This window comes from Onychostruthus taczanowskii, unplaced genomic scaffold (assembly GCF_017590055.1).
Source record: "Onychostruthus taczanowskii isolate IOZ18803 unplaced genomic scaffold, ASM1759005v1 scaffold6, whole genome shotgun sequence".
Taxonomy (NCBI): domain Eukaryota; kingdom Metazoa; phylum Chordata; class Aves; order Passeriformes; family Passeridae; genus Onychostruthus; species Onychostruthus taczanowskii.
Window position 1 is genome coordinate 5094909 of NW_024503679.1, and position 27911 is coordinate 5122819.

Sequence of the window (27911 nt, forward strand, 5' to 3'; positions counted from 1 at the left end):
AGGCTTATAGAAAACATGATTTAGCTCAGGTCCGTTTGTTTAAGAGATATTGTAGTACTGTGGAACAAAACTGAAGGTCTGTACAGCTCAGAATTCAAGCCATGTCTCTGTAATACACTAGCAACTCTGATGTTTATACAAACTTCTAGGCACTAAATGTCTTTTAACCATATTTCTTTACATATACCCCCCTATTGCTTCCTTTTATGGATCAAGAGCTTCTTCTGAAATTCATTTAAAAATAGATTACATGAAAAAAACAGGAAAATGTTTCTAAACTAAACTTTGAACATGTGCTTTGAAGAAAGTGAAGAGGAGGTGGAGTGAACAAATAAGATGACCTTAAACTACTATAAATTTTGTTTGTGCCAATGAAGATGATTTTACCATCACCATAGTAAACAAATATGGAGAAACAGAGCTACCAATTATTTGGTGAATGAATTGAAATATCCTTTTCAGTGTCCTAAGACTTTTGGTCATATTATTTGAGAACTCTAAAGAGGAAATGGCACTGGCAAGTCCAAGCGAACAAACTAAAGACAAGCTCTTTTTCTAAAAAAGAGGAGGTTTCCTAAGAAGAATTGCTGCCAGTAGGAGTCTGCAACAATATTGTCTTCCTCCTTCTAAGATCAAATGAGGAGTCTTCTAGATGTTACACCTGCCACCTGCTTTACAAGTTACAGAGAAAGTAGATATCCAAAGAAAAAAAATGCAGAAATTTGTTTACAGCATCAATATTTCCCAGATAATTATTTTCTTGTTATGTTTTAAACATATCTTCTACAAATTTAATTATCATATCAAGGTATATGCACAAAGTAGAACAGAGAGCACTGACTGTTTATTTTAAGTGAATTTTTCTTTTACAGTTTAGTGTAACTGGAGGTAGATGCAATATTGAGTGATTTTTTTTCCAGTGGTTTGAAATAAGTAATCTATGAATATTATAGGATAGAGTACTGGGGATTGGAATCAGTTGCTTGAAGTTACGTCTACATAAACATGCAAATGAAACAACAAATAAATCACAGCAGTTTCTACGATGATTGTCAATACAGTATAGCACAGGTCTTCTTGATGAAAGGCTGTTCCTGTGATGTCAAAATAGTAATGCCAATAGTGCAAGATATTCCATGCGTACTGGAAAAGATAAAAGATTCAGAGACAACTTTGCCATTCCTATTATTTCCTGTATAACTCAAATGATCAAAAGCAAGTTGAAGGGAATTACATGGCAAAGAGTCTTTGATCTGCTATCCAGGAATATATTTCTGACCTTGCAGGCAGGAGTTTCATTTCATGTAACTGTATGAAAATGGATACTGCCATTGTCGGGACTTTTGCCTCAACCACATCTGCCAGCCTCACTGTCAGAGCTGTTAAATTTGTTCTCTACAGCAGATTCCTTTGTGGGAATAATGGAAGTTCCCAGCAACTTCAGTTCAAAGTATTTTTAGAATTCCATGATTACTTGATCAAATCAATGAACAAGTGCTCGTTAACCTGTAACTGAGGACAAATACTGATAAATAGACAGGACCTAACTATGGTTTATTAACAAAGTTTTGTAGTAATGCCCTTTCCTTAGAATTCTAGATTTGCAAAGGAGCAAAACCAGTCTGGTGTAATACAAATGGTAAAAAATATTTTTAGCAACAAAACAGAAAATGTTTTTAAAATAAAATCTTCAATGCTCTTTCTTTTAAATTTCCCACAAAGTTTGTTGAATAGATGGACAACCCAAAATACAGATACTTCTGTAAACTGAAATACCAATATATATCTGCAGATATGACCACGCACTGCAATATATCACTAGTAGATGGTCAAGAAGAACTTAGAAAAATCAGAGTACATGCTTTCTGTTTCCTTGGTGCAATTTCTTGCCAGCAGCATAAAATTTTTGTATCAATTAACAGATTTAAGCATGCACTTAAAGTCAAAGACTACAAGTAATTTTACTGGAACAAGTGGGACTCTTTAGAAACTTGCAAGAAAAGACTGTCCCAATGTCCTCAAATCAGCAGGCCTGTAACATTCTGCCCCTAGCAGAATCCCTGAATTCCTTTCAGGAAATGAAAGATACCAAGTAAGACTGACATCATTCTCACCCTTCCCTACTAAGAACAGAAAGCTTCCCAAATGAAGTTTACATGGAAGTTGAAGCCAAGCCTCTCTCATCATGCAGATGTGATGGTTCTTTTAAAGTCAACAGGCAGGATTAACACTTGACCTCTAATATACAGAATACATACAATAAAACTTACACTGGTATTTAAATGTACTTCCTGGCCCAGGAACTATGAATCTGCTCTGTAATGCATGAAATGTATTAATTTTCATTTGTTTTCCTCTTAGTGAAAACCCAAGCATAGCATTCAATATAAACTTAAAGATTTTACATATCAAACTGATTTATATAATATTTGAAACTTTACAAAATAGTACTAAAGTAGTCAATAAAAAGATCAAATTTAAAATATTTACATTTTATACATAATTTCCCCTTACTTACAATTATTAAATTATCTTCCATAGTTTCCTTAATTTTAGGGAAAAGCTTTTAACAAATAAAAACTAATTTTGAATTAATATCAAATGGCTTTTTACTTTAACAGAATTTTAGCAAAATCCCATTTCCAATGTGAAATATTATTCTCACGTTTCCAGTAGCAGTTTATAGATATATAGAGTTTTATAGGTGTTTTATAATGCAATCCTGTTTTCTACAATAAACAGTGGAGATCTAATAAGAAAATGGCACAATATGGATGGAAACATTCTATTTCCAACTCTTAAATCCCTTTATGTCATTTGGCTTCTAGAATATCCAGTTTCTTCATCATTTATGTTATTCTTCCACTACTTTCACGGAATTGCATCCATACTTATTTAGATTTTTGTGTCATCATCTTTTGAGTAATTATTTCCTGAAGGTACTTCACAGAGACTATCACCATCCGTGCTGAAATCATCGTCATCGTCGTCATCATCATCAGAATCAGCCAGCACTTTGCTTGGTGACTTCTTGAGTCTACTAAAACAAAAATACACATATTTGCTATTAAAATAGCACATCTACACAGAACACTTAGAGAAAGCTTTAAACATTGACAGGCAGGATTTACATTTTTGAAGGATGTCGAAGTGCTGCAGCAGGGGTTATCATAGACTACATCTTACATGAAGGAAACATGCATAAGATTGAGCAATCACATTTTTAAGCATCTCTAACTAAAGTGGCAGAGAGAGGAAACTGTAAACTTTGCACAATGGGATGTTCACAGATGGCCAAGGAAAACTAACACAGGATGACTGTACCTCTCAGCCATTAGAGAAATTTTTACTGCTACAAATGGTAAAAGTGTCAAGTCCCACCACTTTTTTCCATTTTATATTCCCTGCCTCAATGAATTTATTCAGTAGGGAGATCTTGGAAAGAAGGCTGGGACACCTACAGAGTTTCACAGGTCTGTGTCAAACTGTGTGTGCTGATGACAAACTTGTAGAGGAAGCTCTCTCAGACTTCATGGACTACAGCAGCAAGTGGTCAAATGTGTGAGAAGTGGTGTGATACAGAACTGGAACGTCTGACAACTCATCCTACCTTAATTCTTTTTTTGCAGTGTTAAGCTGTCCTTGCAATTGTTCATTTATGTCTAGTTGCTCTTCAAGTTCTCTCTGAAGTTTCTTTTTAGCATTTTCCAGTCTGTCTATTTCTTCTTCAGCTTCTTCAACTTGACGTTTCATTGCTTTCAAACGCAAACTCAACTGCAATATTTACATGTCATCTGATTAGAGGACTATTTTAACAAAGGAATTTTATTCTTCCAGCATCTATGAGAGGGAGAATAAAGACAAAACTTTGCCTGTGTAGTGACACTGTAATCCTCTGCTTCAGAAATATTTGAAAGTCAGCATTAGACTTTAAGAAAAATAATGTGATACTGGTTTTTACTGAAAAAACTAGATACTGAAAAACCAGCAGCAAGCAAAGAGAGCTTTGGTAGAGTAAGACAGTATTATGTGATAGCAAGAGCTGGTTATCAATTACAACAGAGTAAAGTTATAAGTGCATCTAAGTTAAGCAACTTTAACAGACAGATACTATAAATACATTTCAAAAACCCAGAGGATTGTTTAAGAGCACTCCTATAATGCATGTCTGCAATTTGAGACACACTGTTCATTCTCCAGGCAGAATATTAACTGTTGGCTCAGATGCTGAAACAAACCATGTTTTACTCAACCAAGACCACGGTAATGGTAGAGCAGCACATTGCTGTTGGAACATCCGTGTGTGCTTAGACTTACAGCCTATATTTAACAGTAAACAGCTTTTTTCTTTATACAAAATTTTATGGTGGTAAAACAATATATTACCTGTTTGTGTATTTATAGGATCTGTTATTTGCTTTATTTCTTAAATTAGCATTGCTTCTGTAACTGCTTTCTTTGCATAATTTTCAAAATTAATAACAATTTAGTACCAGACAAAAGCACACGATGCAATGGCGGCTGCAAATATCACTAAATGGGAGTTCATAAACAACAGAGTAACCAGCATCTACCCCTATTTGTCTTGTATCTTTTATACATGATGGTTTAGGCTAGTAGATTAATATCAGATATTTGCATATTAGTCTTTCCCCTACCTGGTCCTTCTGATCAGTCAATGACAGATGTTCATCATCTACTTGCAACATTAACTCCTTCACTTTTCTCTCAAGTCTGCGGTTACTTACTTGGAAATTGACTCTATCCCTAGTAAAAAACCAAACCCAGGAAAAGACAGGTTTGTAAAAAAGCAACTGAAATGCTCCCAATCCTGATAATTTAATTCTTTGACAATCTTATAAGAATTAAATAAATACTTAGGCTCCCTGCTTGGATTTACTGATTCCATGCAACATATTGAGAAATTTGTTCAGAAGCAGAAATGACTAAAGAGAATTTCTTCTGACACCATAGCAACATTTAGCAACAAAAGTATACTACTCCAAGATTAAACAAAAAGCAAACATGAAAGTGGATGTTACAGTACAGTTAATATTTCTAAGCCTATTCCTGATATTAGACTTCTATAAAATAAGGAGCTATGGAACCATGTTAGCACTGTGCCCAGTTGTAAATTTTAAGATAAACTTCTACTGTATTTGCAGTAAAAAAGAAAATTTGCAATACTTTTATGAAACAGTAACCATTTTAATTTGGTGGAAAAAAAACCCCCAGGTTAATTGTAAGAGAGATTTAATATTAGCAAGAGGCCATAATAACAAGCATACATGTGCGTGTTTTGATCTTAACATTACTGGTTTTACCTCTCTTCATTTGCAAGTCGTTCTTCCAGCTCTGTGATCCTTGCCTCCATCTGAGCAACAAGTCCCTCCTTACTGGACCGGTAAGAACCCTCCAGGTGAAGGACTCGGCTCTTCAAGTCCTTGTTCTGTGGTTGGAACACACTTGGTTAATACACACTCACTAAGATTGACAAATATCACCTTAACACCAAATTCGTGCCTCCAGGAAAACATGTATCAGTATGTGCAGTGATCAGTATGGTATTTAGTGAACTTGGAAAGTCATTGAGATTTTACAGTTTGCTACAAACAAATTTTCTACTACTTTGGCTTATTGAAAAGAATTTACTGTTCAGCTTCAGTTCAAGTTTTAGGATTAAATGGACACTTAAACCTCAGGTAGTTGCAAACCCCTTCCAGCAGTACTTTTTAATGTGCCAATTTTTTTTTTCAAATACTCTGTTTTATGCTACACTGAATTTTTTTGTAAAATTCTGTGTTCTTGCCCTGTAAATCACTGGTGCATGGCCAGAACAAGTAGACAAATTACTTACATCCAATACCACTTTATTTAGCAAAGCTATTACTGGGGTGTCCCCCTGCCTTTCTTGACTCTCCAATGCTATTCCTACTACAAGAATAGCTCAAAAAAGATTTGTAAAAGGAGACTTTTTGCTAAGATTTACACTTATATTTTTCTGAGGCTAGGTAATATAGGTTTTCAATGGGGAACTAGTCAAAGAATTGACAGAAAAAAAATGCTCCAACAAATAAAGAGTTACATGATGAACAGAAAAATAAAGCTCTTTGTTACAGAAATTCAAAGCATGCCTTCAGGTCTCAAACACAGAAAAAAAGACTATGACAGGAAGATCAGAACTAAAATATAAGAATGTACATAATATATACCAGTAGGTGGCATTCTTTTTTCTCAAACAATTAAATGAGAGCCATGTCACATAATTGAAGGCACTTAATTAGGTGTGTTGTACTAACAGGTTCTCTACATTCCCATTACAATCTGTTTTATGCTCTTGAATGTTTAAATAATACTACGACCTGTTGAGATATCTTTCCTCTGGATCTCACCTAAGGACTATGATAAGTAACCTTGATTTCAAAGACCACTGAACTGCAGAAGAATTGTTTATTACTACAGAAGAAAACACTCAACTAAAATCACAATTACTTTAAATGATATCTTCAACAGTGCTCCTGAAGGACTGTTCAGCCATGGCAGAGGAGTTCCTCTGAAAGTGGTCATTTACAACCAGACATAATTACCTGTCTTTCCAAGGAAATTTTGTCACACTCCAAGTCTTGCTTTATAGCTCTTTCCTGAAGTAGCTCTGTCCTCATTTGTTCAATCTATTAGAGAAAGAAGACAGAAATGTTAATAAGAGATTTAAATAATATTTATCAATATTATACTGTGTGTACGTATATATATAAACTACATATACCTATGCAATAAGCAATGTGCTCTTTCTCATAACTCAAGACATATCCATGATTTCAGATGAGCTTTACAGCTACAATCTTAGACAAAACTTTCTGCTTCAAGAAGTCCATGTTATTCCCAGCACTCATTCTAGGCATTTCACACCCACATTGGATAGTGTTGATGTTTACCATATACATTCTGTAGCAAGGAACTCAGCTCTAAGCTGTTCTATAAAAGACACATCATGTGGCAGAACACTGAGTTCTGGAACATCACATCCACCTTCAAACATCTTTCCAGTTGTTTTCTTCATACTTAAGTCTGAACCTCTGAAACTGTAAAAACTTAAACGTTTAGTCAGCAGCTTAAACTTTTAAGCTGCTGATTAGTCTTAGTAAAGTTTCTCTTTATTAAACACAAACTGGTACCTGCAGAGAAGTGCCCAGAACTCAGTGAAACACTCCACAGAGACTTGCAGTTTTCTGTATGTATAGGAGTAGTAAAAGCTCTTTTTCAACAGACTCTGTTGGATGATGGATACAAACATTGCTCCCCTCCTTCAGTTAATTTTATGTCTGTTGTACTGGAGGGGCACCAACTTCCACATTTGGAGAGGGGGTGGGTTTTCTTCTTTTGTTGAAAGATAACTTTTTCTACAGTTCCTGTTAATATTTCTGCTTCATATTCAACAACCACAAGGAATATATATTCTCCATGTGTAAAGATGTTAAAAAGCTACCTAATCAATACAGACTCAAGATAAGAATGCAAAATTAGTTTGTTTTACCTCACTATTGAACTTGATTGGAAAAAAATTGAGCTCAAAGAACAATTCTAAACTACCTAACAGCTGCTACCGAAACTTTGGTGCTAAAGAAAAAGTTTGTAGGGCTATTGAAATACTTATCTTGCTTCCAATCTTTCTGAGACTCCCTACAAATCTCTAGAAATGCTTTTACAGGCACAGCAAATGTTACCACAACATCTGTTGTTTACACTGCACAGGGCTTTTTATGATGGATATCATCTGGGGAACACAGTGAATATCTGTACCAATTACTGTCCCTGCAAAAAAAAGACTGATCAAGATTTCAGTGGCCACAGCACTCTTCCCTGCTTTGCAGCAGTTACATATGAACTTGCATGAACACATCATCCCAGTTAAGCAGCTCTCAGTTACAAATTTATCTCAGTAAAGGACTTTCAACAGTCATTGGGAATTCTTGCATAAAAAAATCCAAAAGCAATGTTAAGAATGTGAAGGTTAAACAAGTACAACAGATGAAAATTTTCCCTAGGCCTTATTTTTTTAACCACATCATAATATTAAAAGATACATTTTCAGTTAATCATGGCTAAAGGAAGTAATTTGCACTTTTCCTGGAGCTTGTAAATTGATATATGAACAGAAATAATGGCAGCAATGCATGCAATTGCATATGTTATGTCACAGGATGGGGACAGAAGAGGAGAAGGCATTCCTGAAAACTAAGGTCATAACAGCTCCTAGAATACCAATAGCAGCACGTGGCTGTGCCCTCAACAGCTGGGTAATTTCTTAAAAGCTCTCATTGTCACATGGGAGCCTAATAACAACGTTTTATACGTTACATAGTAAAATACTATATAGTAAAGTATTACTTTATAGACACAAATTAGAATCATATGTATACAATAGCTGTATTTATTAATGAAATATATGAAAAAAGTTATAATGTGAGTGATTACATAGAATTTATTCTGCTGTAATTGCTTTAGCAAGACAGACATAGGAAAAAATACAGCTAAATTTGTGGTAAAATGAATGACTAATTAAAAATGTAACAGTTAACTGAAGAAAGGGGTTTTGTTTTATGTAGGAACTTGCTTAATGGACCACTCTGAGGTTCCACTGTGCTCTTACTGTGCTCAGAGGCTGTAACAAATTTGTGCAGCCTTCCCAAGATTTAAACTAAAGAATTACTTAGAGGATGATTATTATATTTCCAAGACAGCTGCTACTGTTGTTGGACACCTCTTGGTAAAAGCAACCTCACAGAAAGGTACTGGGAGAGAGAAAAATATCTATATCCGATCAGGATCAGTAAGCTACGTGCAAATATCTACAAGAGCTTGTTAAAAGAAAAGGGCAGCAGATAGAATTTTTGCTGGAGAATATATAAACTGTCTTATCTTCTTGTGTTTTTCAACAGTAAACAATTAATATGCACGAAGGAGAAAAGCAGTTGTCTGGCAAAATGTGCTTAAAGTTCCACTTATTTCACAGCAGTAAGATGTACCAGTTTCATGGCCATACTCTGTGTATGTACCACGTGGGACTTCATGATCAATGTTCTACCCTTCCTATGTCTAATATATTATAGCTGTGTTAAAAGAATAAACTATTGCTGCAGCTTAAGGCAACACTTATCACAGCTGGATTTGAAGAATGCTAACAACAAAGAATTGAGAAAAGCAGCTATATCAGATTTTACAAAGCTTTATCATTTTGTGCCAGCTTTAGGATTAAAAGCAGCTGTTGAGTTCATTACAGTGAAAGCAAATTGATTTCTAATAATAATTTAGATGCAATCAGTATTGTTTATCATCTCACAGGTTTATAGCCTGTTTCCTGTTAATTGCTAAGTCGTGTGTGTGTGTATACATATATATGTATATAATACATGCCTTAGACACAAGTACGTGACCAAAAAACCTAATGATTAATCAAGAAGAAAGTTAAAGCTAAAAAAATCCCTTTGATGTTTCAAAATTGAAAAACAACCTTCATGTCCAGATTTTCATTTCTTTGCTACCCACAGCCAGTGCCAGCTAAAGAGCAGGTATACAGCTCTCCACAGGGAACGCTTTACCAAAAGAAAGCAAATTATGCAGGTCAGTGTAATTTTATCCTTATCTATTTATTCTAAAATTGTCATGAAAACTAATAAGTATATTTTTCACACTTAATGGAAACAACTCTAAAGTCGCTAGACTCTTGCTTGCATTGTCACAGAACACAGGAACTGATGAGGGTATTGTCAGGATTTTTCTATTATATTTGTGAAGTCAATATGGCAAGAGATAATTCATATCACTTGTTCATAGGAAAAAAATCACTTACTAAAATATAATTTTGGTTGTCCCTGTTCCCCATGCCTGTCCCTGCCCAGGGGACTCTTTAGACTCAAAGAGCAGCTGAGTGGTCTAGCTTTCCATTTGTGTCTGTGTTAATGTGGTTTGAGCATTTTGGTCTTTCTAGAGTTACTAATACATTATTATTTAAAAACTAATAGGATTTGACCCACTTTTCCCCAACATTTTTTTTCTGTTTCCACTCTGTTGTGGTACTTCTTAGCACAAGGCAAAAGGAGATGAGAACAGTGTATCATGCAGCCATTCAGATTCAAAAGGGTGTTTAAATTTAAAAAGAATAACATTTCATGGCAAGTGAAATGTGAACTATTATTCTAGCCAATGTTTATTCAAACATTCAGCTTTATGTAAAACAGAACCGGTTGTTTAAATTTGTTTTTACTGGATTTTTCTGTATTATAGTTCATTATCAGTATGTTAAAATAACATATTTATAATAATAGTTTTTAAAATGTAGAGGAATACAGATATTACCAAAATAAATCCATTATAATTTCTCATGTCATTATGAATGCTTAGCAGACCCTGAAATACTCTTTAGTAATTTGACTACTTAGTCATTCTGGCATAAAATCAAAACAAAGCAACCTTTATAACTCATGTGTGAAATGAGAAATTCCAGACCTCAAAATAAACATGTATTTTACCCATTATGTAACATTTTAGTTACCAAACTGTATTTTATGTTTCCATTCAATTAACAAATTAACTTCCATGGCAGCTATGACTAATGTACTTTTATCCCAGGTTTACAACACAGGCACAGACTCCAGTATTAAAGGCTTCCTGATTTAACAACAGCATGACCCCACATTATTATAGGTCCTTTACATTGTATTTCACCCACCGACTCCAAGTCTGAACAATATCAATAGAACAATAGCAGAAAGTCTTTATTACAATCAAATAGAATATCAGTTGCCTGAGTTCAAACAAAGAAGTAATGGTTCCTTGATGCTTCAAGGATGTGTGAGAGAAAGCTGAGCTCTACCTCACTTTAAACTCTCCAGCTGTCTCAGTGGAACACACAATTTCATTGAAAAGACACAGAAACTAAGATTTTACTTTCTGTTCTCCCTCTAAAGCTGCAGCTATTCAAAAGAATGTCAGTATTTCCTTTTTTTTTTTTTCCTGGAGAAAAAGAAATGAGAACAGAACAGATTATTGTGGGTAACTCAATGCTAATTGTCCCCTGAGCTTCTAGGAATCTACTATGAGCTGTAGTACTTTATGCAGTTACAGCAGCAGATACGCTGCAAGGAGTTATGCATCAGTTTCACATCTTTCAGAAAGCAAAAATAAGGCAAAGAACACTACCTAGACCATGACAGTCCAAGACAGCCACATCACTGTATTTTTTCCAGGAGCTATTACAACATTTTCATGATCCTGACTACTGAGCCATGGATGTCTGGCTACTTTTTCAGTAATTAGGCCCTATACTCTACTAATTTATTATAAATCTTTGTTATAGGACCTATAATTTCTTATGTCAGTTCTCTCAAAAATCTTGAATAATATTATTAAGGCCTCTGTCTTCAAACCAATGAACTCCTAATTCTTCTAAGACTTGGTAATTTCCAACTCAATGGTCTCATTTCCAATATATTCACTCCAATTCCCCCCACCTGCACATTCACAGGCTTTACTGAAGACAGGGGTAAAATTTTCTTTTATTTGACAGGGCATACCTGGATTACTTTTTATCTTGACTGAGGCCTCATCCTACAGTCTCCACAACTTCTTCCCTCTACTTATACAGAAAAAAACCCTTTTGTTACTTGTTTGAGTTACTCTGATAGGTCTCACTTAGCTTGGCAAGTATTACTTTATCTTTACATTTTCTGCCCCATGAGATACAACCTCATTAATACACTCTTTTTCCCCTCTTTCTGGGCTACCAACTTATATTACATTTCTGGAACAAAAGACTGATGTTTTTATGTGGAAAATACTTTCCAGTTGTCTTACCTTTCATATATGTTAATCAGTTTTTACACTTGTAATGAAAATAAAGCTTCCTCTCTGTTGAAACTGGCTAGCATTCTTGGTTCAGCTGATTTCACGAAATAATTCCACAATTTCCTAAAGGTCCTCCTCTTCCTTCTTTGAAATTAAGAGTCTATTATGCTGAATTACATTTCAGTACGATTAAAATAGTGATCTTTCAATATAAGAGACTCTTCACAACAGGCTTACTAGTCTTCAGTCTTTATGTATGTCCTGTGGTTTTTTTCCAGTTAGAATAACAGGAAAAAATGGTCTCTGATGATGTGGCGGGAGCATATTTCATCATGTTTGTGAACCTTGGGTTTTTTTGGATTTACATGCTCTGTGCAAGTATAGCATATAAATCATATTGCTAATTATTATTTAGTTGATCAATATTGACTGTGATCCTAATAAAACTTTTTCACAGAATCATTACCCAAAAGCTGCAAAACTTGAACAAGTACCTGTTCTCTGCACCTGCTGATCCTCTCAGACAACAAATCCGAATTATTCTTTTCTTCATCAAGCTCAAGTTCCAGGTGAGACAACTTGTCCTAAGCGGAACAAAGAAAAGCAACCTCAACATACTACTTTCCATTCTCTTCAGATTGCTATCAGGGCATTCTTCTTTAAACTGCAAGGACCCAAAGTGTCTGAAAGACTAAGCTCGGAAACTGAAATGCCTCTTAAAACACACAGCCAAAGAGATGGCAGGTAGATAAGCCTCTAGAGTGAATTTGTTTTACAGAAGTAAAATTAGCGTTTTGTTTCCTTTTTTTAATCACTCCCAACAATTTCAAGAATATAAGATAAATTCTGTAATGTTTCTAGAGAATTTTTTTAAGTGTCTGCATTACATTATACATTTTGAAGACTAATTTCTTTTTATCTGAGTACAATGACATAGAGATGTTTGTTTATGAAAGACAAGTGACAGCCTAGTTGAAATGAACAGTTATGAAGCCCTGTAACAAGTTAGAGGCACAAGTTCACTCCTGAAATAAACTGATATCAAAGGCTAAACAAAACTTACACTTCTAAATACTTTTGAAGTTGAATGATGGGCCTAGAAATGAAAATCATGCAAATTTGCATCATAAGCGCTAGATGAAATTAAATAAAAATAATTTAATTAAAAGTATGACAGAAAATTCTAATTTAGAACATATCATGTTACAATAGATATGCTAACAAATTACCTTTAAAATATACCACATTAATTCCTGCAGTAACACTTCAAGGATTTTCAAAAACATGAAGCTACTTTGATTCCTTCCAAGGAAAATCCAAGTGAAACAAAATTATGTTCATCTCTTCGGGAAAGAAACAAACCCTTAAGAATGTTTTTTACCTCCATTAGTTTGATTTGTCTTGCCCGATCATCTTTTAAGTGGTTTTTGGCTTCCAGCTCATACTCCAAGCTTTTCACAGTCTGTTCCAGTAACTGAGTTTTTGTTATTGCCTCATCCTGGGCTCTCTGGTGGTCCCTCAGGTTTTCTTCCATCAGACGCATCTGAAGCAATAAGATCAAGGGAATTCACTAACACTGTACTTGCTATAAACAAGGGATGGCAGCAAAGGGGACTCACTGCAAACATACAGATCTGGAAGCATGACAGGAATTCCAGTGAGTTACTGGCTTTTCACAGTAATTTTTCTTTTATCCACCAGATGGCACCAAGAAAATAAACTTGGATTATGACCTATAATGAGATAACTGCAAACACAGTGTGCTTACACTGTGTCAACATATATTTACATATTTGATGTATATATTAGTGCAGGTATCTACATACAACTTCATTCAACTCAAGAGCTATGTTCTCAAAATCACTGTTTTATCTTTCATTTTTCATCATGAGTCTTCATCCCTCTACAGAGGCTCTCCATCCCTGAATGGAATAAATATAGAAGGAAGACACAACAATATACATAAACTAGTCTTTCTTCTATTGTTGTTCTTTTAAATTTAATTTAAAACAAGTTTTCTAAGGGGTGAGGGCAATATAAGAGTTCTGAACTAGAAAAATCCTACTACAAAAATATTCCATACAGAGAAAATATCTGTGACCAATGGATTCTCATAATTTTTCCAACTGGAGAGCAGGTATATGCAGATTTTTAAAAGACTGGATTGTCTTTATGGAAAAATTTAGATACTATGAGGCAGACACTCAAGACTGGTTAATTCTTGGTTGCACAGAACCCACTATGATTTAAAGCTCCACCATGGCTCATATGAAAGAAGAGGAGTATGTATGTTTGTATGGTTGTTTGTTTTTCCTAAATAACTGGTGGGTTTTTTCCCTGATTAAAAATATTTCTGAACTCTCAGTTTCTTCAGTAGCAGGCGTTAAAGAACAGCAGATCATCAATGGAATCCTTCTCATTTCACTTAAGGTGCATTCATTTGACAAACTCTGCATTTATCTGTCCTAAACAGGAACCCCCATTTCCCCAGCAGAAATAACATGCTGATCACCACCATGGAAAATCAAACTCAAAAGCATGCTGAGATCAGCCTCTCATGATGCACATGAGAGTACACAAAAGCATGACAGCAAACATTCATTATCTTGAAAACTACCTGCACTGAATTCTAGGCCAAAGTTGAGAATTTCTCACTGAACTTATGAGTCATTACCTCATCTTGCATTCTTATGTTCATCAGGCGTGATTTTTCAACCTCAATGTTTTTCTCCTTTAATTGCCTCTGCAGATCTACAAATTCCCTGCGATTTTTCTCCTTGTATTCATCAAGCTGGCTCTGAAGTTCCAGAGTTGATGTTCTTGAGATTTCCACCATTTCAGACATCTGGCAAAAAGTACATATACAAAAGGTTCTGTTGTGCTTAATACAACAGAAGTTTTTTTTCTCCAGTTTCAGTATTCAGCTCAGTATTTTCAAACAGAAAATGTATCAAACATTCCCAAATAAATTAATTTCTGTGCAGAAGTGGGAAAACACAAAACAGTAAAGTTAATTTCTAATAGCATGTGTGGCTATTCTCTTTTTGTCTGTCAGCAGTTCTTCCAGCTGAGTGACACTATGAACTGCACAGTCACACTTCAGTATGTCAGTATTAGCTGTACAGTTTACACACAGATGGCACAACAAATTTGATGCAGAAATTTTGAGAATCAGCTGTAAAACTCTGAAATATCACTGTACTGTACATGAGAACTGAACTCAGCTCTGGGATCTGGTTTGTACAGAACTGGTTTACAATGTCATTTTGTAATAGTGGCATTCCAATCATTGTTCCGGCCCTAAAAACTTTTAATAAGAGCCTCTAGGTTAAAGAAACTAATACTAAGAAACTAATACTAAGAAACAAAAAATACTAAGGTTTTCACTTTACTTTCTTTTACACATTTAATAATATCTCATTCTTCATAATTCGTCAGTTCATTTACTTCTATCTGTTAAATATTCAGATCCCCGCAGCCTCTTGGGCATGAACTCATACCTCCTCCTGTAACTTCTCAACAGCCTCGTTCAGTTGCAATCGTTCATTCTCCATTTCATTCTTTATCTGCTTTAACTGTTCCTTCTGCTGAGTTTCATCTTTTAATTGCTGACTTAACTGCTGTCGCTCCTGCGAAATGCAACGGATCTTCTCCTGCAGGGGATTAAAAAGTACACGTAACGAAATGTAGCCCATCTCTTCTAATGCCTTAAAGGTGTGTTACTTATTACAGTAATACCAGCAGCTGCTGTAAAATTAAGACAAATTTCAGGTTTTACAGTTTGCTAGCTAATACAGGACAAACACTGATATGTAATGCTACAAACAACTGCATGTCCATTTATATCTCTTTTCTTAACTCAAGTATTAAAACCACGATGCAATGGGAATGTTGCTACCAGCTATCCAAATGCTGCAGTTTCTTCAGTGTCTGCCTGCTCAGTACACTATACTGAATTTCAGTATTTGAAATCTAGATGTCCTATAGAACAGCTTCAATGGTCAATTTAAGTATAATCTCTAATTTGAGTGCCCTTCATGTACAAAAATTCTTGAGCACTTTTCAGTGGAATTGGCTGGCCTGTCACAGTGTAACTGCAAGTCAGACAAACAGCCTGTCAGTTGCCAATTTAAAGCCAATCTTTAGTGGCAATTAATTACTTTGTGAAGAAGCTAAATTGTTATTATATGAAAAGAGAACAAAATGGGGGAAATGAAAAGGAGTAATTTGTTTTCACACTAACCTAAAAGATTATTCTGATATTTCTCTATTTTTTCCAAACAATACTAGTTGAATGCTCTCTTTACAAAATCAGTAATTCATCTCAGCTGATAACTGAAAATTAAGAATGTATTTCAACTTACAATGCTCTGCAATGCTAATTCTAGATGCCTACCATTATCTACCACAATGAAAAGAAACTTCCTGTTTTTCCACCCATTGAAAGGATCCCATGTTCTGATTGTTTCATTTAAAAAGCACAGATTACTTGATGCTGCCATCCATAATGTTGGTATAATTATTAGTTTTTAAGACATCACAGTACCATATATGCTATGGTTAAATGGCATATTTCCCTTCTCAATGGTACAAAAATGTTGAGATGTATTTCATTTCCTGAAACACTGCCCTACACAGAGGTGGCTACCCTATAACAGAGTTTAGAACACAACACGAAATGCTACAAAAATACTCCTCACTTGTGCATCCATGAACAAAATTTCAATACAGAGGATGATTTTAGATGAAAGCACTAATGCAAACTGTCTATTACAATTAAGTGCATACCAGCTTTAACTTTTCTGAAATCCAGAATTTTCTAGATATCAAAATTTTTCTAGAAATCCAGAATAGAGGAGGAATAGATGTGGCTGTTTCCAGTAACTGTTACAGTTCTATCGGTATTGTCATTGTCTTTCTTGTACTAGACCACCATTAGAAGTAATTTGTGTTATGTAAAAAAGCAAGATGGGCCAGTCAGGAATTACATTTCCACTGAGATACACATTATTACAGTGCCAGAGTTCGTCGTCTAAATTGTCAATGGTAACACAAGGCCAAATCAACCTACTGCAAAACATTATTCATTAGAACAAATCTAAAGACAGAAAGGCTGAATTGCTACAAACAAAAGGCCCACTGATTACATCCTGAGCTCTGTTAGTGCTCATATCCGGTGGACAAGAGTGTAGAATCAGAAAGAGGACTCAATTTAGTGTGCCAGAATTTAGACATAAGTTGTGAATAAAACGTCAAGACAGACTCTCCTGTCACCTTCCCTAGAATTCTTTCATTTGGAGACCCTGCTTGGAGGCAGCTTATTTGGCATGATGCCTTGAAGGATGCATAAACAGAAAAAAAAGAACACACTTTTCAAGTATCTTGACCCAAAGCTAATCAAGATGCAGGAGATGTGTATGGTGCACTGATCCATGTTACACAGCAAGGTCAAGTCAGACTGTGACAGAAGGGAGTTCTTAGGGGAGTGTGCTAAATGCAAGCCAGTGATGAGCAATGCACCCCTACAGTGATTGTGCAGACTATCAGTGATACAGACAAGCAAACAAGGAGAAACAGTGAGGAAAAGCAGGTAAACAGATTAAAATGAAAAAAATATAAAAATTAAGACAACCAAAAACCAAGTCTGACCAAAAGTCTCAGAGGAAACACTTATTCATGAAGTTACAAGAAACAACAGCTTAAAAACATAATTTTGTGGAAACAAAACTCACCCATATTGTTCAAACCTTATATTCTTGAATCACATTAAATTTTAAAGACATAGAAGTATTTTTTTCCTTTTGCTATTTTTTCTTTTTACCATAATTAACTGAATCATGAGAACATGCTGGTTAACACAGTGTTTCCTTGACTTTTTACTCACATAGAGACAAGTTTCATTTTCAAGTTTTCAAAACAGGAATGCAGACTCACCTTTGAGTCTGACTTGAATTGAAACTTTAGCTTCTAAAAGCAAAACTAAGAGAATTCTAAACTGATACTGTTGAAATCAACCCTTTGGTTCATGTAAAAGGTGAATCACAGAGAAGAAAAATTAGGTTTGTAGCTTTTGTAGACACAAAATATGAGGTAAATAAGAACAGTTTCAACACTTATACACACTCCCGTCGTTTACAAATAGATCTGAGTTTTCATGTCATCTGAATCACCCAATCTTGACTCATACACAATACTGCCAACAACCCTCTCCACTGCTTTGAAGTAGATGCATTCCTCACATGTTTAATTTCTGGGCTGATCTGAGAGAAAGCATAACCTTTCCTGGACACTGGGTGGACTAAGGAGCAAGGTGGAAAGAGGACTTCATTCAGAATTTAAGAGTCTGCAAATCCTAGTGATACATGTTAAACATCTCTGGTTTTGTGATTAAATATTCCAGTTCCATACAACATTTGCAAATGAGACAGGCTCATAAAAATAGAGAAGCAAACATCCTGATATTTGTCCATTAACAATATTTTTGTTTATATTCAAGTACAGCTTTTTATTTTTTTACATGTAAATACCTTCATGAGTTGAATTTAATGAGATCATTGAAAATAATAGATTTGTGAAAACTTAGGCAGTTTATTTATTTGGCAATTCATTTCCCCAAAATTTTAGATCCATGGAAATAGAAAAAAAAACTTCATTAAGGAAACAATTTTAATTTGATGACGCTATGGTTTCATTCCACATTTGAACACTGAAGTGAGGTCTAAACTTTACAACAAAGTGTACTTCAAAAATAACGAGATGTAACTGTACAGAAAGCAATAGTGACTCAGGTAAACAGAAAATTTAAATTTAAATTATCCAAATTCTTCTTGTTCCTACCTGCATATCTTCTAGCTGGCTTTCCAAAGCAGCTTTTAACACTAACAATTCTTTTCCCTCCTTTTCAGCATGTTTCAAAGCTTCTTGTAATTGTTGCTTCTCTTCCTGCAATGATGCAATTTGAAACATTCAGAAACAGAGCCCAGGCCTTTAATCTGACAAGTAAACTGAGCTGTGAAGTCTTTTCCCTCTGGCCTTTTACCAATTTCCCCAGTCCCAAGGTGTGACTTGGTTTTACTCTGGTTTTTGATGGGAAAATCTTTCCTACACATGTCAGTAAACTGCATCCTGCTCCTTGACAACCTGGTTTACCTTACCCTATGGCATTGTCCTTCCTCCCCTTGGTCAGTTTTTATTGTACAATGAACACATTGCAAAGAGGAAGACTTAAGGGGCTTGTTTGCTTAACTTACCTCATATGTCTTTAATTTTTCCTTCACTGAATTTTCTTCTCCTTTCATATTATCAATTTGTTTGTGCAGCTCCTCAATTTTCCTCTCTAGCTCAGCAAGTGTTCTCTTCAATTGTTTATTTTCCTCAATCAACTCTTTGACTTGATTTTCTACACTATTTCGCTCCTCTTGTGCAGCATTTTTTTCACTTGCAAGGACAGCAGCACTCTGGTGAAAACAAATTATGTCATGTTTAAAAAAAAAAGAATTTATGCTCTTTTCCAACAGGAGTTCCATAAGACATCACAGCAAATACAGCTAGGATATAACATTAAATTATAAACAGAGGCTTAAATATTTAGCATTTTTTCTCCTTGGGCATATGAGCAGATAAATATATGACACCTGAACAGTCTCATGCTTGTCATCTCATGTTTTCACCTTAACATCTTCCTCTTTTTTGCCCTAAAATATTTAATTACCAAATTCCATTGTTAGGTAATTCCACGTAAAAAAAAAAAAAAAAAATTACAGACAGAAAAAGCCATATGGACCTTTAAAGAAGAACATATTTATGAAGAGTGTCTTCCACAGCAACACAAAATTTAAGCAGCCTCACCCCGCTGATGATTCCAAGCACTAACATGCAAAACACTACATCCACACAGCTACTGGTGGGGTTGCAGAGTAAATGACAGATAATATAAATAGATCTTTACACTAAATAAACAGTGGTGGTTCAACTTGTACTGAACACTGAGTTCAAAATACTTGTATTCAAAAATATACACATTTTATTTTCAGAAACTCAAATCAATACACAGCACAAACATACTGAGTTCAACTTGTATTCAAAAATATACACTTTTTTTTTTTCAGAAACTCAAATCAATACACAGCACAAACACAGATTATAATAATGAACAATGCATCACAACTTGAGGCACTGGATTTTTTACCTTTTTTTGCGGGGCAGCTGGCTGCAGCATGTTACTTTTCAGACCTAATCACCACCTTACCACTTACCCTCTAAAACACCCTACCATTTACTGTGGAAACCATGAGTGGAAGTGTCTGTCCATACTGTTATACCATCTATACTCTTGTAACACAGACCAAGTATGCACTCACAAACATTTAATTCTGTAAAGAGCAGGAAGGATTTCATCTTTGCTCTTCACTGACTTCTCATTCAGAGTCCCCTCCAAAGAACATAAAAGAATCCAGGATATAATGCATGGTTCTTGTCTCTGGGCATTCAGGGGCTGATACAAAACAATACTCTGTAAAAAGATCTGGTTCCCAAGTGAAGCTCCACTGTCTTCTAAACCAGGACCTCAAATAACAGCAAGAACATCAGAACAAACATAGCACTCAATCTAGACCAGGATTCTCTCTCATGGCTGTGGCTGATGCGTATAGGCAAAAAGAGGAAGAACAACTATGAGGCAAGCCATTCGTCATTGTACACTCCCAGCTTTCACTGGTTTTCTTCCATTAATGTATCATCCATTAATTTCTCTAATCCTTCTCAAATCCATTTATACTGTTGGCCTCTACATTATCTGGGTAACAATAAGTAATTACACATTCATTACTGAAGCACAACATTTTTTGCATGTGAAATTGTGTTTATCTGGGTGAAAATGAAAGAAATCCTAGCAAACTACTCAGAAACTATTTTGTGAAATATTTTATGAAAGCATGTAAATCACTTTTCATTTACACTATTTTTGATTGTCGTTCCTGATCTTCCCCTCTCCTTACCCAAAAGGAATAAGCAAAGTTATATAAAAGGGTGTTTACAAAGAGTGCCCTCACTAGACTGTTTTCTAGCAAGCAGCAGCTTTAAAATCATGCAAATTAGATAAAGCAGTAACTCAGAAACACTCAGACTGTCTACAGGGTCAATGAACTTATTATACAAAAACTGGCAGCATAAGCAGGCTGACAAGTTCTGGTCTTTTGAAAATCCTGAAAATACTTGTTCTTCTAAATACATGACGAGTTAAAAGCTCTGAAATAAACCTCTGTCAATGCTTTAAGTTTTCATGTACTAGAATTTCAAGAGTATTTATATATTCCTTTAATTTTTTTCTTTCTGCAAGCAGCAAAGTTTTACTAATTAGCAAGCACTCCACCAGTGGCTCCTTTTAGTCTAATTTCTCCTTTCTGGAGCTGAGTGAAAGCAGCTGAGGCATGCTGGGGAGTTCAGGGAAAGGAATGTTGATTTGTCTGTTCTTTTTGATCCAACTGCCTACACGGGGCTGCATAGTAAGAGAGGACTGCAGTAGACCCACATCAGACCTGGAGATTCCACTACATCAACCATGGTTTGCTCTACTTTCCCAACACAGGAAGCAATATTTACCTAAAAGTGGATGCACACATGCACAAAAGCAAACAACCCAACAACCCCCCCAGAGATCCATATACATAAATAAACACAGAAGTAATACCTATCTATATACATTAACCTAGAAGGTTCAAAATTAAGTTCAGATTACACTGATGCCATCGTACCTAGAGATGGCTCCAGTCTGCTTATTGTAGTATGTATCTTAGGATACAGACACTAACATTAAACTAAACTATTATTTGCTCTCCTTTTTCAATATAAGTTAGGTAAATACATGTAAAATGTAGAGAAGCGTAAAGAGCAAGTTGCAAGTATTGTCTTTATTAACCTAATTTAAAATTTTGGAAATAAATTGGATATATAAATAAAACCTTGCTAAAGTTCCAGCTCATTGAGTGACCAGCACTTAGCCAGCAGATCTTGACAAGTCTCTAATGACCTTGGCATCATTACAAAGGTTACACCTGCCAAAGCAAATTCTCTAACATGTTAAGGACAAAACTCCTTTCTTTCACACACACATACTTTTAAAAGATGGTAGAAAACTCTCTTGATATATATGGAGAGATGCACTGTATTGTAGTTGGAGAGTGAACACTTTTCTTATAAATTGGGGCGAGTAAAAGGAATTTTTTCCTCACAATGTGGTTTCACTGTTCACCTTGTTTCAACATCTTTTCAAGTTGTTTCTGACAAGACTGAAAAGAAACACAAGAGTATCTATCTTATCAGTTTACTTTACACAACTGTACTAGACACATAAGGCATGGAAGATCACCCCGAGGATATTGTTCAGGAGAATACTAGACAAAACAAACCAAAAATATCTTCAATTTGATACTGAAGTTTAAACAAAGTCAAGCCATACAAATACAGTTTAGATGTTTCTAGTATAAGAAAAAGCACACATAGCATCATTTCTCCAAGAGTCAAATTACACATCTGGGTTTAGACAGTAAAAAGCTTATACTCATTTTTCCCTAGAGCACTGAGAACTTCATGCAGAGCTTCTTCACTGGCATAAATGAAGTTTCTGGATTCTAAGCTTTTGGCAACGTATGCCATATTCTATAGCATATTACCACAGAAAGTTAAGGTATCAAAATTCTCCACAGCTCTTGCCTTGTATTCTCCATTGTTAGTCCTCTCTGGCACCCCACATCACCTTCTACCTCCCCTCCAGGCCTGCTCTTGGGAAGACACATAAACATGACAGCAAAAAGCTTAAGGATCACTGCAGAGCATATACAAAGCATCTAAGCACTGAAATGGAGTTCTGACAGACCTTGTAGCAACACCATTAGGAGAGAACCTGGTGGAGAGAGATCCCTGTCCATATATTGAACACTTACATAAGGTTCAGGCCAGCAGCTATCAAACCATACAGGGCCACTGCTGACGCACAAAAGGATTGTGTGTCCTTTGCCAGTGGAGCCCCTGCACACAGGCAGTGTGCTCCTGCAGTCCCACACAGCCAGCAGGCACATTACCATGTACAGACCACAGGTACAATTCAACACTGTCATTAGGGATGGCTCACTACACTCTGCAAAGGATTTCCCTAACAAAACACAGAAGTAAAAGACATGAAAATCACTGCATTGAAATGACAGTGAAATTACTAGGTATGTTGATAAAGTCTGGATATTGCTGTGCTTCATAGGCTAAAACTGAACGTGGCAACAACAAGGACAGTTATACTGTCCTACAGTATTTGCCAACAGCCAGGGGTAATCTCTGGGGCTCTGCCTACAGGAGCAGGGATGCATGTTTCCACTGAAAATTCAGGGACTGGCTCACACATTCAAAACAAGGAGTTGAAGGCTGTTTGCAAAAGCATTCAACTAGTGGGTTAGAGTGATGAGGATGAAAGAAGAAGGAAAACTGAACACTGAAGGGGTAGTAAGTACAAATGAGGAAAAAGCCAGACAGGAGAGATTGTGCTGTGGATCCATTTCCCTCAGTCCACATGTGACTTGTTTGTAATAGTGCTGCATATAAATAGTGTGTGTTAACTAATGGTCCTCAAGGCTTAACGACACGACATCAATTAATGACTCCTGTTGGTGCCCATTCATAAATCCTTTACATTTATTTATTGGGGGCTGTTGGAAAAGTTTTAGCAATTATTTTAACTAAGTTTACGTAATTTAACCCATGGTAACAGAACTAGGTGAAGGTCACAAAGTAATGAATTAAGTTGAATATAAAACATTAACAGACATTGTTAATATAAGAACTTTAGTTCAAAGAATTGTGGATCAGTCTCTTCAGAAAGTTTAAAGGAGATTATGCACATAAACATACAGAGTACAAAACAGACAAAACTGGTTAAACAAGATTCTTGTCAACAAAACCTGGAATGAAATACTGTATATTCAGACATATTTGCCATACAAAGAAGAAAAAAAAAAAAACAAAAAAAAAAAAACAAAACACCTCTGCAAAATATCAAGCCCCTCAAAAAACAGGAGGGGGGGGCAATTTTATTAAAAATTGAAGTGGGGCCTTTTGGATCTTAAAACTAACATATGTGAATTCCAATTTTGTAGTTTCTTGCCTGTGATATAGAAAATGTCTATTTCTTTTTAGTCCCACTTACTAGTTGTGGCAGCATGCTTTAGTAAACCAACTTCTTACTGTTACTATTTACTGCATTGTATTACAGAATTATATTTATGTAAGTAAATACCCTATAGCATTTTGCTTATTATGCTTATTTACTTGCATTTGTTTTGTCTTTCCTTTCAATCTGCCTGTCCTTGCTCTGTCTTCCAGGACATTCAGTGCCTTCTAGTCCCTACATTTGTACAGTTTTACATTCAGAAATTCATCTCCTCAATCTCTGAAGGAACAATACTTTTCTCTTAATAACCATGTCATTTGAAGACTTCTTAACCACACTCATATCACCTTCTTATTTATTACCTTCTAATCCACTGAATATTTTATTATACTTTCTCAAATTTGATCATGTTTAAACTCCTGATTTAGACTATGTAAGCCTTATCAGCAACATTAAGCTACAGAGATTAGGGAGAAGGAGCTGGAAATGGGTTGCGAATTTCTGGAAAAAGCTGAGAATAAAGAAAAAGAAGCTTGTCTAGAAGAAAGAAAACACAGTTGTACAGAAGTTCCCATAATACAAAGTCCTCTGTGACTGACTGAAGATAAGCTTCTGTGCTTTGATGATGTCATTGTGCCACAGTACACATGCAGTAACTTTACTTATTAGTCCAGCAGTGGACTCAAACCAAATAAAAGAAGTTATCAGATCCTAAAGAAAGATGCACTGAAAAAAATCAATTTCTGACCACAAAAAATAGATCATACATGGCAGAACATAATCCATGGTGTTCAATAACCACTGACTTTTTAACAGTTCTCATACATTTTAATACTAAAGTTTAAAGGACTAGTCAATTAGCTTGAGATGTTAAAAGTTTACAGCAGAAATCAGTGAGGCAATAAAGAGAAAGGACAGTTTCAAAGCTAAGGTACCCAAAACCTGCCCTAGAGAATCTGGAGTCTCTTGTTTTCTCTGCCAAAGATCTCCTGAGGCAAGTCACTCAGCCAAATCTTTCCAGAGGATCAATAACTACATGCTCCTTAACTTCCCTGGTGTTTGGGACACTGGGGCTTGGTTTCCATAGATTTGAGTTGCATAGAATTGCACAGTTGCAATTAAAGTCAGCAAAAATTGTACCCTGAATACATCAAGGAGTTCATACTGAATAACAATGTTAACCTAGGTACTTTAGTTCAGACATGCAAAACCAAAGGATCCTCTCAACACCAATCTCACTACCTCTTACTTTCCTGTATTTAATACAGGGAATAACATTAATTAGAAGATGGCATGGAAAGGGAACGTTGAGAAAAGGATGTCTATAATTCTTTCTCCAGAAGATTTTTAATAGTATGTGCAAGCTCCATTTAACTCCTAGCAGATGAGAAGACAGTGAGCACACATATCTTTACATACATATATATGTGTGTGTATTGTTTGATTTGGCATGTACACCTGATCTATAAAGTTTTACCTAGCATAGGTCTGCTTATCTGAGCCACACAGTCACAGCTGCTGGAATTTATATGCATGTGGCATTTGCTTTTCAGCTCTAGGCCTATGGAACACAGAAGGGAACATCAGCAGTAAAATACATTTCCCTCACCTTTCATCCTGCTCCTTTCAGGTGTTTTGCCTAACAAGAAATTAATCTAATAAAGCTTGGGTTTGTCCTTGTATATATTTATATATGTATCCAGAAGTATTTTTAAACATATTAAATTTATACAAGTTAAAATAAAACAATAAATATTGTTCCAACTCCTTTGTTGCAGAAACCTTAGTAAAGTAAATATATTTATACAGTATTCTACTCTGAACTGTGTTGCAAGCAGTGAACAGACAGTAAAAAAGGCATCAAAATCTTTCCCACCACTGATTGTTCTGTAAACCCAAAGAAACTGGACAGAACACCCATCAAGGTCCTGGAGATGTAAATGAAACATTCAGTTTAAACCTGAATACAGAAAAAATTATTTTTTGATAGGAATGCAGAAAATAATCTGTGGCTCCACACCTTTTTTTTTTAACCACACCCTCAACATTGGCAAAGACATGAGAGAAGTTGTGTAACTGATCATTAAAAAATAGTTTTGGCTGACTTCAGCTGGTGAAACTCCCCTTTGGCAATGACTACACACTATGGTATCCTTAGAGTCCTTTCACAAAACAAAGGAAGACTTAAAGTGTGTGGAAGTATCCCATTTGCCATGTATTGGAATAATTTCATTTTGCTAAATCCAATGTTGATCAGCCAAATCAGCAAATTTTTCTAAAAACCTTTACATTTCTTTCCAGAATCAAGTTCAACTGAACATCAGGAATTGCATGTCTGGGTTCCCCAGTCCAGGAAGGACATTGAGGGGCTGGAGCAGGTCCAAAGAAGGGCAGCAGAGCTGGGGAAGGGTCTGGACTATAAGTCTGATGAGGAATGGCTGAGGGATCTGGGGGCTCAGCCTGCAGAAAACAAGGCTCAGGGATGACCTTATCACTCTACAACTCCCTGCCAGGAGGCTGCAGCCGGGTGGGGGTCGGTCCCTTCTCCCAGGGAACAGCGACAGGACGGGAGGACGTGGCCTCAAGCTGCACCAGGGGAGATTTAGGTTTGACTTTAGAAAGAATTTCTTCTCAGCCATCATGACTAGACATTGGAACGGGCTGCCCAGGGAGGTGGTGGAGCCACTGTCCCTGAAGGTGTTTAAGGAAAGACTGGACGTGGCCCTTGGTGCCATGGTCCTGCTGACATTGTGGTGTTCAGCCATAGGGTGGACTCAACGTCAGAGGCCTTTTCCAACCCAGTTGATTCTGTTATTCTGTGAAAACTGTTTCAACCAATTAACTGTTCTTTAACAGCCATACTTGAAGAATAAATCTCCATTCAAAATGAGCTGGGGCACAAACTGGAGATTTTTAATTCAAGTAACAGATTTTCAAATCTTTTTTTTCATATTCATAATTGTGAAATCTAAGTAATTGACAAGATAATCTTCCAAAATCCTCTGGAAAAAGGGAAATGGTGTTGCTGCTCACTTCATTCAATTCCTGGTGTAGAACACTTCAGGTATCAAGATACTGGCTGTTGAAACCAGCTCTGAAGACTCATGGGCCACCTTTTTAGGTTGATGCTGGACTAGTTCAAGTTCTTGAACTACACGTAAGAAGTTTCATGTGGCTTCAGGGATTCATATCTACCCAGCTCCCTCAGATGATCCAGAGGGGTCAGCAATGATGGAGATTTCAAATATCTTTCTATTGTCTTTTCCTCTTCTTTTCGTATATAAACAAAATATTTTAAATAAAACTAGACACTGATTTCCATAGGTAAAATGCAGGTGATTTCCAAAGAAAGAAAAAATCCCCAAACCATTCTACACCCAAAGACTGACACTGAGGCAAAAACAGACAAATAGTGAGTCTCCATATAGGGACAGCTCTTTAACTGTAATCATTATTAGCTCTTCAGTAAAGGGAGCTTCTGAAATCAGTATTATTCAGCTACAGTCATCTAGTGTTCAAAGTTCATTAATGCAAATAACAGGTCTTTATTTCTGCTTGTACCTCTGCTTGTAGTTCCAGCATTTTTACCCACTGTTTACCTTTAGGCAATTCTTCTAACCCCAGACACTATTTGTTAAACCAGCTGGAAGCCTTGGGATGAATAACAGAGTAACCATAGGATAGCATGGATAATTGAATCTCATATCTCTACAAAAGGAGTACCAAAATTCCTTACAAATGGAGTGTCAGGCTACCAACCCACCCAACCCATCCTACCTACTCCCCAAAAAAAGGTAAGAACAAAACCAACAAAACTTCTGTAAAAAAAAAAAGACTAAATAGCTGCACTTACTGTTTTTCTACCTGACACTGATTATATTAATTCTTCCCATCATCTCAAACTGAAGCCTAG

At 35.8% G+C, this 27911-nt stretch overlaps 1 protein-coding gene across 13 annotated transcripts in view; it reads right to left on the reverse strand.

Moving 5' to 3' along the window:
- Positions 1-836: 836 nt before the first annotated feature.
- Positions 837-27911, reverse strand: part of CGNL1 (cingulin like 1) — a 55116-nt gene continuing 28041 nt past the window's right edge. For 11 of the 13 annotated variants that reach the window (XM_041418746.1, XM_041418741.1, XM_041418744.1 and 8 more), the window contains 11 exons: positions 19095-19301; positions 18682-18786; positions 15345-15497; positions 14519-14689; positions 13226-13387; positions 12339-12428; positions 6588-6671; positions 5325-5449; positions 4659-4767; positions 3611-3774; positions 837-3040 (listed from right to left, as the gene is read on the reverse strand). In XM_041418746.1, coding sequence (XP_041274680.1) covers positions 2896-3040; positions 3611-3774; positions 4659-4767; positions 5325-5449; positions 6588-6671; positions 12339-12428; positions 13226-13387; positions 14519-14689; positions 15345-15497; positions 18682-18786; positions 19095-19301 — 1515 coding nt within the window. In that variant the 3' untranslated portion in view covers positions 837-2895. Of the gene's footprint in view, positions 3041-3610; positions 3841-4658; positions 4768-5324; positions 5450-6587; positions 6672-12338; positions 12429-13225; positions 13388-14518; positions 14690-15344; positions 15498-18681; positions 18787-19094; positions 19302-27911 lie in introns of those variants that run through there. The other 2 variants (XM_041418750.1, XM_041418752.1) reach the window with 2 other exon arrangements.